The sequence below is a fragment of the Nicotiana tabacum genome, chromosome 10 (assembly GCF_000715075.1).
Source record: "Nicotiana tabacum cultivar K326 chromosome 10, ASM71507v2, whole genome shotgun sequence".
Taxonomy (NCBI): domain Eukaryota; kingdom Viridiplantae; phylum Streptophyta; class Magnoliopsida; order Solanales; family Solanaceae; genus Nicotiana; species Nicotiana tabacum.
This window is the reverse complement of record NC_134089.1, coordinates 8,508,173-8,522,520: the sequence shown is the minus strand read 5'-3', so window position 1 is coordinate 8,522,520 and position 14,348 is coordinate 8,508,173. Positions and strand designations below refer to the sequence as shown.

Below are 14,348 nucleotides of genomic sequence, written 5' to 3'. Positions count from 1 at the left end.
ATCATCGGTGGAGGTGACGGGACAGAAATCAACCATGTGAAATTCACCAATACACACAAACTCAAATGGTTGATCACACACGAATGGTATGACAACCTCGAAGATAGTATCGTCTTCGATAAGTTAGATACCGACGGTTTGTATTTCCCTCACTATGATGCTTTAGTTATTACTTTACGTGTTGCAGATACTGATGTGAAAAGAATAATGGTGGACAACGGAAGCGGCGCGTGTATTATCCATCCTCGAGTCCTCGCACAGATGGGGCTCGAAAGTAAAATAATACCGCGTTGCATAACACTAACGGGTTTTAATAATATAGTCAAATGAACTTTAGGAGAAATAATGCTACCCGTCCTAGCCGGGGGAGTCACCCTGGAAACAACATTTCACATCATGGACCAAGACACAGCCTACAACGCCATTATAGGGCGACTATATATATACGCCATGCGAGCCATCCCGTCAAGTCTCTACCAGGTAATCAAGTTCCCTACTTCATGGGGAATATTCAGCATACGAGGCGAATAATGCATCGCGCAAGAATGTTATCGTATCGCCCAAGATTGCGCACACACCCAATAACTAAAGCAAACGCAAAAGCATAGCAATTAGCAACGTCAAGAACCAAACCCGACGCACAAACGTACGTTATCAAAGATCTTAACATCGTAGAGGCTGCTGAGTCAACCATCGAGGATCTCGGCCCCGTCCAACTAGACAACAACGATAGCATAAAAAGGGCCTATATCTGACACAATCTCTCAGAACCAGGTATATTCCATAAATTTTTAACTAACAATGCCGACATGTTTGCCTTCTCCCATTCAGATATGTCAGGCATTCCGAAAGACATCGCTACGCATAAGCTGAACGTCGACCCGCTATATCCGCAGGTGCGATAGATGAGGAGAAAATTTAATGCCACAATAAATAAGGTCGTCAGCGCTAAAGTCGATAAGCTACTCATCAACGATTCTATCCGAGAATCAAAATATCCCTAATGGGTCGCGAATATGGTAAAAAACAAAAATGGAAAATGGCGGATGTGCGTTGATTCCATAGACCTAAATAAGGCCTGCCCGAAAGATTCCTTTACACTGCCCCATATCGACCAACTCATCGATGCAACAGTAGGGCACGAACTGCTAAGCTTTCTGGATGCGTATTCGGGTTACAGCCAAATCCTCATGGAGGAGGAAGACCAGGAAAAAACCACTTTCATCACCCACCAAGGAACATACTGCTATAGAGTCACACTGTTCGGATTGAATAATACGGGGGCAACATACCAAAGATTAGTCACCAAAATGTTTAAAAACCAACTTGTCAAGATGATGGAGGTTTACATCGACGATATGCTGGTCAAATCCAAAAGGAAATAGGACCACATTGACCACCTTACAAAGGCCTTCAGCATATTAAGGCGGCATGGAATAAAGCTAAATCCCAAAAAATGCACCTTCGACGTAACCTCGAGCAAATTCCTCGGTTTCTTGGTATCACAGAGAGGCATCGAGGTCAATCTAGACCAGATCAAAGCCATCGAAGGAATACTCGAAATACTAACCAGCAAAAATTGATGGGCCAGATAGCCGCCCTGTCAAGGTATATCTCGTGATCATCCGATAGATGCCATAAATTCTTTAACGTACTGAGGAAGGACAATGGGATTCAGTAGAATTCAGGTTGCATCGAGGCCCTGAGAAAGTTAAAAGCATACTTGTCCTCACCGCCACTACTCGCTAAAGCAGACCCCGACGAACGCCTTCTGATCTACCTAGGTGTCTCAGAGGTCGCAGTAAGTGCAGTTCTGGTTCGCGAAAACAAAGGTACATAATTCCCGATTTATTATATTAGCAAAACCTTGATTGATGCTGAAATGAAGTACCCCCACCTCGAGAAACTGGTTCTGGCGTTGGCCGTAGCTTCACGAAAGCTTGGTGACGACCTTTCCCCTTAAAAGTATCTTACATAAGGCCGAGTTGTCGGGAAGATTGGCCAAATGGGCCATAGAATTAAGCGAGCATGATATCTCCTATCATCCGCGAATAGCGATAAAATCACAGGTACTCGCCGACTTTAGTGTCGAAATACTGTCTGAGGTCGAGCAAGAAGCGTTTTTCACCTCTTCTGGGCAACCCGACCTCTGGGTCCTCTATACCGACGACGCATCTAATGCACTGGGACCTGGACTGGGACTCATACTTGAAGTCCCTACAGGCGAAGTAATTCATCAATCTATACGGTGCCCCGATATGACTAACAACGAGGCCGAGTATGAGTCCGTAATTGCAGGATTGAAACTGGCCCTCAAATGTGGTGCACGACGAGTCGTCCTCAAGTGCGACTCGCAACTCGTCATTAATCAAGTTACTGGGACTTTACAAATCAAGGAACAAAGGCTACAGAAATACAAAGCAGAAATCCATAAGCTACTGCCAGAATTCGACGAATGTCAACTCGATCAGATACTTTGGGCGCAAAACATCGAAGTAGATGGCCTTGCCAAACTAGCAGCAACAACCAAAAACATCACCAAGGAAAACGTGGTCACCCTCCTCCACTCGTCAATAGACCAAGTAGAGGTACATTCCATAAATTTAACTTGGGATTAGCACAACCGTATCATGACATACTTGCAGGAAGGAACACTCCCACAAAATAAAAAAGAAGCCAAAAAGCTTCGAATGCAGGTAGCTAGGTACAGTCTCAGAAATAACGATCTTTAAAAAAGGACATTCGGCGGTCCTTTGTCTAAATGCCTGGGACCAAATCAAACAATGCTTGTTCTCGAAGAAGTACACGAAGGTCACTGCGGTGCCCACACAAGCAACCGGTCCCTCGTTAGATGCCTCATTCGGGTAGGATACTACTGGCCCACTATGAAAAAAGAAGCAGCGGAATACGTCAAGAAGTGTGAGCAATGCCAAAAGTACGCACCAATGATACACCAAGCGGGCGAGCTCCTACACTCTGTCACTTCGCCATGGTCGTTCATCAAATGGGGAATGGACATTGTTGGACCTCTCCCGATGGGTCAAGGTAAAACACACTTCCTTTTAGTGTTAACTGACTACTTTTCCAAATGGGTGGAAGCAGGAGCGTTCGCCCAAATGTGTGAACAGGAAGTCATCACCTTCATATGGAAAAATATCATATGTCGTTTTGGCATCCCCAAAGAAATCAGCTGCGACAATGGACCTCAATTCGTCGAAAAAAAGATGACCAAGTTCTTCGACAAATGGCGCATCAAGCGAATACTCTCCACGTCATACCATCCAGCTGGCAACGGTCAGGCAGAATCCTCCAACAAAACAGTATTGAATATACTAAAGAAGAAACTCGAGGACTCCAAGGGACTGTGGCCGGAACTGCTACCGAAAGTATTATGGGCCTACCGCACCATGTCGAAGACTAGCAAAGGTGAAATGCCATACTCATTAGTCTACGGGACTGACGCCTTTATACCCGTTGAAGTCGGAGAACCTATCCTAAGATACCCCAACGAAAGTGGACCAAGAAACAACGAAAATAAAATACAGGACCTCGACGAAGTAGAGGAACGAAGATATATGGCTCGTGTAACAATGGTAGCCCAAAAACAACAGGCAGAAAGGTACTACAACAAGAAAGCCAAAATACGTCCGCTCAAAGTCGGAGACTATGTCCTCAAGGCCAAAACACAAGCGGCAAAAGACCCAAAAGAAGGAAAATTGGGAACCAACTGGGACGGACCATATAAAATCACAGCGGCGGCAAGCAAAGTGGCATTCCAACTAGAAACAATGGAAGTAAAACTGCTACAGAACAACTGGAATGTCGCCTACCTCAAATATATCCACTTCTGAAAAATGACGCCACCTAAATCGTACTCATTTTCCCTCACCCAGGTTTTTTCCCAATCGGGTTTTCTCAGGGAGGTTTTTAACGAGGCGACGAGGGGGACGTCTCGAAGTTCAAAGTATAATTCATCGCCCCGCCTACCGATAATATCTCCAGGTCGAACGATGAAGGGACTAGATACAAGGAAACTTCTCCAATGTGAATGAAACTGACATGTACAATACCCTAATAAATGAAATAAAGCAACATTTTACTTAAATATTTCACTCTACATTGATCTCCGTTCAAAATGAAGAATTCGACTTCGATCGGACTACGACAGGTTAACATTTTGACCAAGCTCAAAATAATACCCCTACGGACAAGGGCTATCTCTAGAATGAAGAGTTTGACTTCGGTCGAACTACGACGAGTTAACATTTCGACCAAGCTCGAAATAACACCCCTACGGCCAAAGGCCATTCCAAAAAAGAGTTCGACTTCGTTCGAACTACGACGGGTTAACATTTCGACCAAGCTCGAAATAACATCCCTACAGCCAAGGGCCATTGCCAAAATAAAGAGTTCGATTTTTTTCGAACTACGACGGGCTAACATTTCGACCAAGCTTGAAATAACACCCCTATGGCCAAGTGTCATCGCCAAAATGAAGAGTTTGACTTCGTTCGAACTATGATGGGTTATCATTTCGACCAAGCTCAAAATAACACCCTTACGGTTAAGGGCCATCGCCAAATTTGAACTACGACGGGTTAACATTTCAACCAAGCTCGAAATAACACCCCTACGGCCAAGGGCCATCGCCAAAATGAAGAGTTAGACTTCGTTCGAACTACTAGGGGTTAACATTTCGACCATCTCAAAATAACACTCTTACGGCCAAAGGCCATCGCCAAAATGAAGAGTTTGACTTCGTTCAAGCTACGACGGGATAAAACTTCGACATTAGCTCGAAAATAACATCCCTATGGCTAAGGCCGTTATTAAAGAAAACAGTTCGACATCACTTGAGCCACGATGGGATAACACTTCGACATTTGCTCGAAAGTAACATCCCTTACAGAAAAAAGCCGCCGCCAAAGACAAGGGCTCGATCTCGCTCAAAATGCAAGGGGTTAACATTTCGACAACCCGAAATAGCGTGACTACAACAAAGGTTATAATAAACAAACACAAAACACAGAACAAGAAAACAATTCAGAGGTACACAATAAAAAGTAACTGCTCCATTACAACTGATATATTACAAAAAAAATTACAAAGGGCTCAAGGACGCCCCCACAAAAATGGCAAAACAAAAATAAATACGACCAAGTCCTACACCACATGACCCCTCGTGGCATACTCCTCATTGTACCAAGAATCAGAGGTGAGTTTGTCCGTATTGTTATAATCGACATCGTCTCTCCCAGGCATGCCGGGGTCATAACCACATGCCTTTCGAGCGACACGTGCTTTAACACACCTCTCGGAGTTCTGCCTCAGACACTTTCCCATCAGCATGAAGAGACTTATATACGTCAAGCGGGGCTTCTGCATGAACCCATAGCTCATATAATTCTCGAGGCACGATAGGGTCGCCCGAAGTATGGGATGTAGAGGGCTGCGACTGTCATCGCACGTCCTCCGCCTTCAAAGCAACAACTTGTTCGTTTAATGCGGACAAATCTGCCTCTAGATCATGGATACGCCCCTCAAATCTCACCACCTTAAGCGTAGATGTCTCCACCTCCTTATCCCATTCTGATATACAAACACGAAGGGCATCTTCTAGAGTCGCTGCCTCAGAAATGCCAGTTGCCCTATCCCTTTCAACATGAGCAAATCCATCAGCATTTGCACTCAACTCACCTTTAAGGTCAATGACCTCCGCCACCTTTCTATCGAGCTCATCAATTAAGTCGTCCACCTTCGCTTAGAGGTCGGCATTCTCGGCCATCACCCCCTTACTCAGCTCGAGCTCATCTTTCTTGGCCTTAAGATCTGCCTCAAGTTCACTACAATGGGCAATGTCCTTTATCAGGTCCTCATCTCGCTTTCTCAGCTCTTCGACCTTCCGCGCCAATTGACTCTCCTTCTGCTTAAGCCCGTCACGGAACAGCTGAAAGTCATTGTCCTAAGTAAAGAGATCGGCCAACGCATGATGCTTAGTGCAGTATTCATGATATTTGGTGGACATCTTCCCAAAAACAATCGTCCTCCGCCTATCACTACGTTCATGCTCGATCTCCATGATGAGGGTCTAGCATGAAAAGCAAAGTCAAAACAAAGAATGGGCTAAGGATACGAAACAGATCCAAAAACAAAAAGAAAATAGAGAAGTATTTACCCGCAGAGCCATGCCTAAAACGCTCCGTGACAACTCTGCATCGCTTATCGCCTTAAGTGTTGCACTCTCAAAAGCAGCGCACAAAGGGGCACACACCGACGCTGCCTGCTCATAGTTCGACAATAAGTCGTAATGTCCAGGGATGACAATATGTCGAGCAGAACCCTCCGTCCTTACTTCTACCCGAGTATAACATTCCAAGACCTCCCGTATATCTTCTGGGTCGACGTCTGAACTCAAACTGTTGCCCTCGGCACGTATGCCTCCTCCAATGGCGGATGATGCGCCACCCTCGGCGGAGCACACAGATCCCCCTCCTTGGTACATTCCTTCGGTCCAGGAGGACTTTCCTTCCAAAATGGCATCCGCCATAAAACAGGCACGGTTCCGTCCCCGATGCACCAGTTCCGCTCTTTCTAGCATTAGTGGCAACGTCATTCGCGAGTTCTACCCTCTTCCTTTCTCTCGACGAAGATTCGTCCCCATTGGAGGGCTCCTCAACGAGGTGATAGACTAGTTGGGAGGAGATCTCATCCCGAACAATCATGTCACGAGAAGAGTCCCTGGCCTGTACGGGTTGAGCACGGCCCCCTTGGATAGACTCAGCCAAGGTAAATTGCATCCCTGCTGATGCGATGGCCTGGAAAAATGCAGGGACTGGGGCCGTCTTCCTAGAAACCCTACGGCCTATCACCATAAGGAGTTGTATCAATAAACAGTGACAAACAGCCAAAGGTTAAAACATAAAAACATTTGCTGGATGTAACCTTCGGCCCAAAACGTTTCATAAAAGCGGGCTAATCTCGAGCCTCCACCGCATAAGGTAGTAAACGGGCTACCCAGTCCTCGATACCGAAAATAAGCACAAAGTTGGAAAGAACGAAAATAAACTACAAATACCAACACCTACGGTTGTGATTCCATCATTCTGGGAATCCAGCGGGGTCCGACACTAGATGCTCGGTTCTAAATAAAGAAATACTTGTGCCAAAATTAATAGCTCGCCCGGTCATCAGTTCCAACCACCAGCCCTTTGGTCCCATGGTGCCTCAAATGCACCACAGTACCCCTGTGAAAACTAGGGAAAACAAGTGCAAAAGGTGATGAAAGCCAACTTCACACCCCGCCAACTCCGCATACTTCGTCAATACCAGAAATATCTTGTACGTATATGGAGATAGCTGCGCCGGGCAGACCTCATAGAACTGACAGAATTCCTCCGCTAATGGAAGAAGAGGGAAGGAGTGGCCGATCACAAAGGGATATACATAAAAATGCAATATACCGGTCTGTGGACCTCCACAAAGTCCCTCCCAGCCGGAACCATCTCTACTTAAGGAGGAATATGGTACGTAGACCGAAGGTAATCTGTGTGAGCCTGCTTAGTTTTAGAGATCTCCAGAACAGGGAAAGAGGCAGGCTCTTTAAGAAAGTCATTCCGGGACATAGGGTTTCTTTGGAGTATTTCCTCTACAGTAGGAACACTATCCCCTTCCTCAACTGCCATATCCTCCTCATCGGGAGAAGGCGCCATGGATAACGGAGTGGCATCGGAGATTTCTTCATATGATCGGTGTGTTTTGGCACCTTGATAACATAAGATATATTGGTGAAATGAGAAATGAAGAGTGGCGATTGAACGGAAAAGAGGAGATCAGAAGAACACGAAAGCCGAGTTAAAGGAGCCGATAAGAGTTGATCAAAGGAAGCAATATATACACGAGAAAGGAGATGGCTAAAAGTTTTCAGAAAAAAACAAAACCTTCACCTATTTATATGGTTAGATGGCATGAGAATCGAAGCGAAAGGATGCCAATCGCGTTAAAACCAAAGCGACAAGCAATCAGTCGTTGTCTCGGGAAGGTACATAATGATGACGCACGTGGGAGTGACGTCACATCTTGATAAGTTGCACCGACAAGAGTTCCATGAAACACGTTGCTCTCTCGACCTTTTCCAAAACCGGCATAATTTGACAGCCAAATTCTCAAACAAAAATAGGCGATGTCCGATTATTAAGGGCGTGCAGGGTCACAACCTCAAAAAGCGAAGGGACTAACTGTATGGGTCCGAATTTGGAAACTACGAAAGTCACCGAATAGGAAGAGGAACAAGGTTATCACGACGCGTCATGTGATGGTCGTCGTGGTGAAGAATGACAACCAATAGCGGTCAGTCGAAATAAAACGTCAGCAGTAGTGTGAGCTTAGTAAGAGACAGTGAGAATATATTTTTTTAATATTCTTTATGATTGTACTTTTATGGTTTCATGGGGGATTGTCCCTTATAAATAGGAAGAGTGAGTAAGGAAAAGGGCATTCAGGAAAAAAACAAAAGAACACTTTGTAAAAGATTCATCTGAGAGTAAATACAAGAATAACGTTGCTCAAAGATTCCACAATCATTTGATATTTATTCTTTCTCTGCTCCAACTGCATTTACTTAGATCTATTGCGCATCTAAGTTATGTCACGGCCCTAAAACCAAACCGGTCGTGATGGCGCCTATCGTGAAAATAGGTCAGCTGACACAATTACTGAATCAACCATTATGCAATGAAAGTCATTTTGTAAGCCATTAATTAACCAATAATCTCATAATGTAAGTCTAAATGAACAGTGCAGAAAGAAAACACAAGCCCAACATCGGGGTGTCACAAGTCACGAGCATCTACTAAGGTCTGAATACAATGAAGAGTCTGAAAATACACTAAAACAGTCTAAGGAAGACAAGAGGGAGAAGAGCAGGGCTGCGAACATCGGGCAGCTACCTTGCTAACTCCGATGAGTTTGCCACTGAGCAATCAACACCCGTTACCGAGTTCAGAAATACCTCAATCTGCACATAAGGTGTAGGGAGTAATGTGAGTACGCCAACTCAGTAAGTAATAAAAGTACATGAAAGTTGAGCAGTAAGAAAACACGTAAACCATGCCATATGCTGCAGCAAATGCAGTACATTTCCAAAAACAGTACAGAAATTATTTACTTCGTAAATCAAACTCAGTTTCAGTAAAACCTTTTAAAACAACTTTCAATAGTTTCAAATGAGTGATAAAACTGTGAGCAAAAATAATAGAAATGTAAATAGCCCCTCGGGCAAAAACATGTACCGTAAATTGCCCCTCGGCAACAGAACCAGCCCCTTGGGCTACCTCACAATCACTCGTATCCAGCCCCTCGGGCATAACATGAATCAAGAACCGCCCCTCAGGCAATACATGGATCAAGAATAGCCCCTCATGCAACAATATGAAACAACAACAGCCCATCGGGCTACATCACATCACTCACATTGGGTACCCGCGCTCACTAGGGGTGTTCAGACTCCGGAGGGGCTCATAGAGCCCAAGCGCTATAACAAGCCATCTCGTGGCATAATCAAACAGGCCCTCGGCCTCATAACAAGCCACCTCGTGGCATAACAAATCAGGACCTCGGCCTCATAATCATGAATCAGTAACAACATGCTGCGACGCGCAGCCTGATCCCATAATATTCTCACAACACAAGCCCTCGGCCTCACTCAATCAAAAACCTCTCAAGCCACTCGGGCAATAGTAAAACATGATGCTCAGTCCAAAATATCATTTAAAATATCAAACAGAGTAAATATGGCTGAGTTATGAAAATAGTAAAGTACAGCATGACTGAGTACAAACATGAAGTCAAAACAGTGAGGAATAGTAGTAAAAAGCCCCTAAAGGTCCAAAATAGTTGGCACGAGGCCCAAATACGACATTCAGACCAAAACATGGTAATAATTTCCAAAACGCAATGATATCAAATAGGTTTTAATCAAATACGCAACTTAACAATCGTACGAGACGGACCAAGTCACAATCCCCCAATGGTGCACGACCCCACGCTCGTCATCTAGCGTGAGTGTTACCTCAAAGTAGCACAACGATGTGAAATCCGGGGTTTCATACCCTCATGACAACATTTACAATCATTACTTACCTCAATCCGGTCCAAACTCTAGCCCACGATGCCTTTTCCTCTCGTCTCGGCCTCCGGATGCTCCAAATCTGACCAAAATCAGGTTCATACCATCAAAATATGCTAAGGGAACAAAGCTCACTCGAAAATAACCAATTTACATCAAAAATCCTGAAATTGGCCAAATCCGACCCCCGGGCCCACATCTTGAATTCTGATAAAAATCACAAAACTAGAATCCTTACACTCTCACGAGTTCATACATACCAAATATACCAAAATACGACCACAAACGACCCCTCAAATCCCTACGTCGAGGTCTCCAATTTCAAGCCCTAACTCCCCAAATTTTAACTAAAACTTTCCATAGTTTCCATGTCTAATCAGTGAAATAACACCGTATAAACGAGTTTTAGTTCCAAGAATCTTACCTCCACGAATTTCTCTTAAATTCCCTCTTTAAAATCTCCCAAAATGCCTCAATCTCGGATAAAAATGGTGGAAAACAACTGAAATTTCGCGAAGTAGGACTTATATACTTTCTGACCTAGGGATTCCGCCCCTGCGGTGCTTTTACCCGCTTCTGCGGTCAACCAACTGCTTTTGCGGCCAATCTTTAACTGGCAAACTCCGCTTCTGTGGCCTACTCCATGCATCTGCGGTGCCGCACCTATGATCCCCAATCCGTAGGTGCGGAAAAAACAGAGGCAGAAAATCTGCAGCACAACTCCAAAAATCCAACTCTCCGTCAACCATCCAAATCCATCCCGAGGCCCTCGGCACCATAACAAAACATTCCAACACATCTCATAACCTCATTCAAACTTAGTCGAGCCTTTGAATCACTCAAAACAACATTAAAACACTAAATCAACCTCGAATTCAATTGTAAGAATTCCAAAACTTTCAAATTCCGCTTTTGATCAAAAAGTCTATCAAACCTCGTCCGAATGACCTGAAATTTTGCATACACATCACAAATGACACAACGGACATACTCCAACTTCCGCAATTCCATTCCGACCCCTATATCAAAATTTCCACTATCAATCGGCAAATGCCAAAATTCCAATTTCGCCAATTCAAGCCTAAATCTACTCCGGACCTCCAAAATACATTCCGATCACGCCCCTAAGTCCCAAATCACCTAACGAAGCTATCCAAACCATAAAAACCAAGTTTCGAGATCATTTACACATAAGTCAACTTCCGGTTGACTCTTCCAACTTTATAATTAACTTAAGAGACTAAGTGTCTCATTTCTCTCTACAATCATTCTGAACCCGAGCCAATCAACTCAACACAACATAAAAGAGCTTAACCACACAAAATGAAGCAGAAATAGGGGAAACAGGGCTAAAACTCTTAGAACGACCGATCGAGTCGTTACATTCTCCCCCACTTAAACATACGTTCATCCTCGAACGTGCCTAGAGTTGTTCCAAAAGCCAACAAATTGTTGTATATCCTTACTATGCACATACTTGGGGGTGATCCCACGTCACTCTATCCCATATAAGTCCGATAACACAACATAACTGAAATTTCACAATCCAACCTTGTCGATTAACCTTAGAACCAAATTTCCACTTCCGAAATTATCTATAAGATCAAAATCTCACATCTACACAATGAATAAGTCCGAACAAGCTGCATTAACCATATCCGTATCCTAGATGTAATTTCATGATATACCACATAACTCAGACACTCGTAGAGATAACTTCTAATCAGAGCAATTGCTCAAAACAACTAAATACCGATATTAAACCTCTTATCAATCAAAGCCTCATTCCAACACTTTTGTATACTGCCAATGATGAAAGAAACATGCAGAAATCATAACCATTCTTCAGATCAACCCGTCATAGAGTTCCCTCTCCTCCGGCAAGGACTATAGAAAATTTCTAAGCTGAAACCCGATATTATCCTTCCAACCTGCGGAAATCGAATCCGATAGTATTCAACCGAGGTCGAATGACCTATCTCATCCAACATGACTACTCTGCTGACATGGAACATCCACGCAATCTAAAGCCACAACTCGTGCAATCCGCGCACCAATAAGCAACAATCCGATCGTACTCAAATCATAGAAAATGACTCAAATGAGAGAGTTGTACTGCAAGCTCACCAGTACCACCACAACACAATGCTGAGAACCCATCACACATCATAGAACCATAACACACGAATCTATCCCGAAGGATCATACCTCTATATAATTTTGCTCCAATGCGCAACTTCATCCAAATACTGGTCCCCATGAAATACCTCGAGTCACTATGCTCAAAATTAACAACCACACGCAATTTTATTTCTAATACCAAAAGCAAATCATCATAACCACGGCGAAGCACATGACATACACCACACAAGCCCGAAAGGACATAACTAATATGCCATCCACCGAGCAATACCCAATACTCTTTCCGCTTGAATTCCACTATGCGGCCCAAATAGAACCGTACCATGTGTGACTATAACCAACAAATCATAACGCCTCACAACACGGAAAGTAACTCATAGATCACCCAGAACACTAATAAGCTCAATAACAACTGAATCAACACATCCCTCAACAATAGCAACTCGGAGTCAACAAAGCCGTCTCAATGCAGAACACACATCCATATAGGTCTACTAATGAACCCCTTATCAAGGAGTTCCTGAAGTTTCTCATTCAACTCCTTTAACTCCGCCGGTGCCACACGATACGGTGCCCGACACCAAATCAATAACCATGTCCGGCAACATGCTCGACAGCAGAAAAAACACCCGGAAAAGTCCCTCACCACTGGAACTGAATCAATGGTAGGAGTCTCTACACCGACATCACTCACGAAGGCCAAATAAGAAAGACAATCCTTCCCAACTATCCGATGGGTCTTAAAAATGAAATCACCCTACTGGGAACATAATCCGTCGAACCTCGCCACTCAATTCGTGGCATCCCTGGCATAGCCAACATAGTCGTCTTAGCGCAATAGTCTAGAATAACACGACATAGAGACAACCATTCTATACCTAATATCACATCAAAATCTAACATACCAAGCAATAAAGGATCCACTCGGGTCTCCAAAACCCCGATAGTCACCACACAAGGCCGATACATGCGACCCACAACCATAATATAACCTGTTTATGAGAACTCCAGTCTCCAAATCCATATAGCACACGAATAACCATATCTGGTCCCAATTTTGCCATTCGAATACATACCATACCTCTAATACCTAATCATTCCACGAGAGATACTCCAAAAATTCTTCTATGCCACCAAGCAAACTCAAATATCAGCAGTCGATCCAATAAGAGAGAGCCACAATACAAATGATGTATTATTAACTCAATCACATTTCCCTTTCTAAAACGTATGCCCTCATCAAGCCACACAAATTAGCAATATCATTTGCCTAGTCATCTGAAACTGCCCATGCTGTCTAAGAATTTATGACCCTTCCTTCCAGAACTGAATCGTGACCCTACATATGCAAATTTCAACCCTACATAACATACCGCATATACCATGTCATCCTATGACAAATATGATAACTTCATAACCCCTTCCGAGCCACAAGCAGCTACGTACTCAACTAGCCAAGAACTTTCCATTTGATCACATCTAGAATAAAATTACTATACATCACATGCTCTTCACACCCGTAGAAAATATACATCTCTCACCGTGGTAGAAACCATCAAGAACTCTCTAAATTTCATTTGCACCAAACAAAACCGTCAGGACTGAATCCTTCTAACTCAACCAAGCTACGCAGGTCACTAAACCCAAGAGCATTGCCGCGAAACACCTGTCGAAACTCATTACCCCATAAGCACCCAAAGAACTAATCATATCTTTTACCATGCTGATTCGACCTACTACCAAGCTATCTCATCTATTCAAGTTTCTTCGAATTTACCTTCAACTTGATACTTCTTCTTGTTATCTTATCACAATCCTCGACCCAGACTCACCACACGAGACTCAAGTATAACACCACATTGTCCTAAAGTTCATAAGCCACTGACTACTCTCTCAAATATCCCCAAAAGCACCACATTCGAAATACTTACCCTGAAGAGACTTCCTACGAATCTAAAGCCATTACCTTCACCTTCCTAATACTGATGTGTAAAATCCATAATGATATAGAAATGCTACAAGTCTTGACACCCTCCAATGTAAACCCCCGTTCCTAGCCAAATGTACATCCTGAAAATTTCCA

The 14,348-nt window shown here is 43.7% G+C and overlaps 1 protein-coding gene across 1 annotated transcript; it reads left to right on the top strand.

The window, feature by feature from the left end:
- The first annotated feature begins 3,224 nt into the window (after positions 1 to 3,224).
- Positions 3,225 to 3,851, top strand: LOC142164973 (uncharacterized). The gene has a single exon (XM_075223635.1). It carries the CDS (start codon positions 3,225 to 3,227, stop codon positions 3,849 to 3,851), a length of 627 nt encoding a protein of 208 aa, XP_075079736.1.
- Positions 3,852 to 14,348: the final 10,497 nt, after the last annotated feature.

What these genes read in the sequence shown, in the direction of transcription:
- LOC142164973 (XM_075223635.1), top strand. Translation starts at nt 3,225, where the DNA reads ATGACCAAGTTCTTCGACAAATGGCGCATCAAGCGAATACTCTCCACG.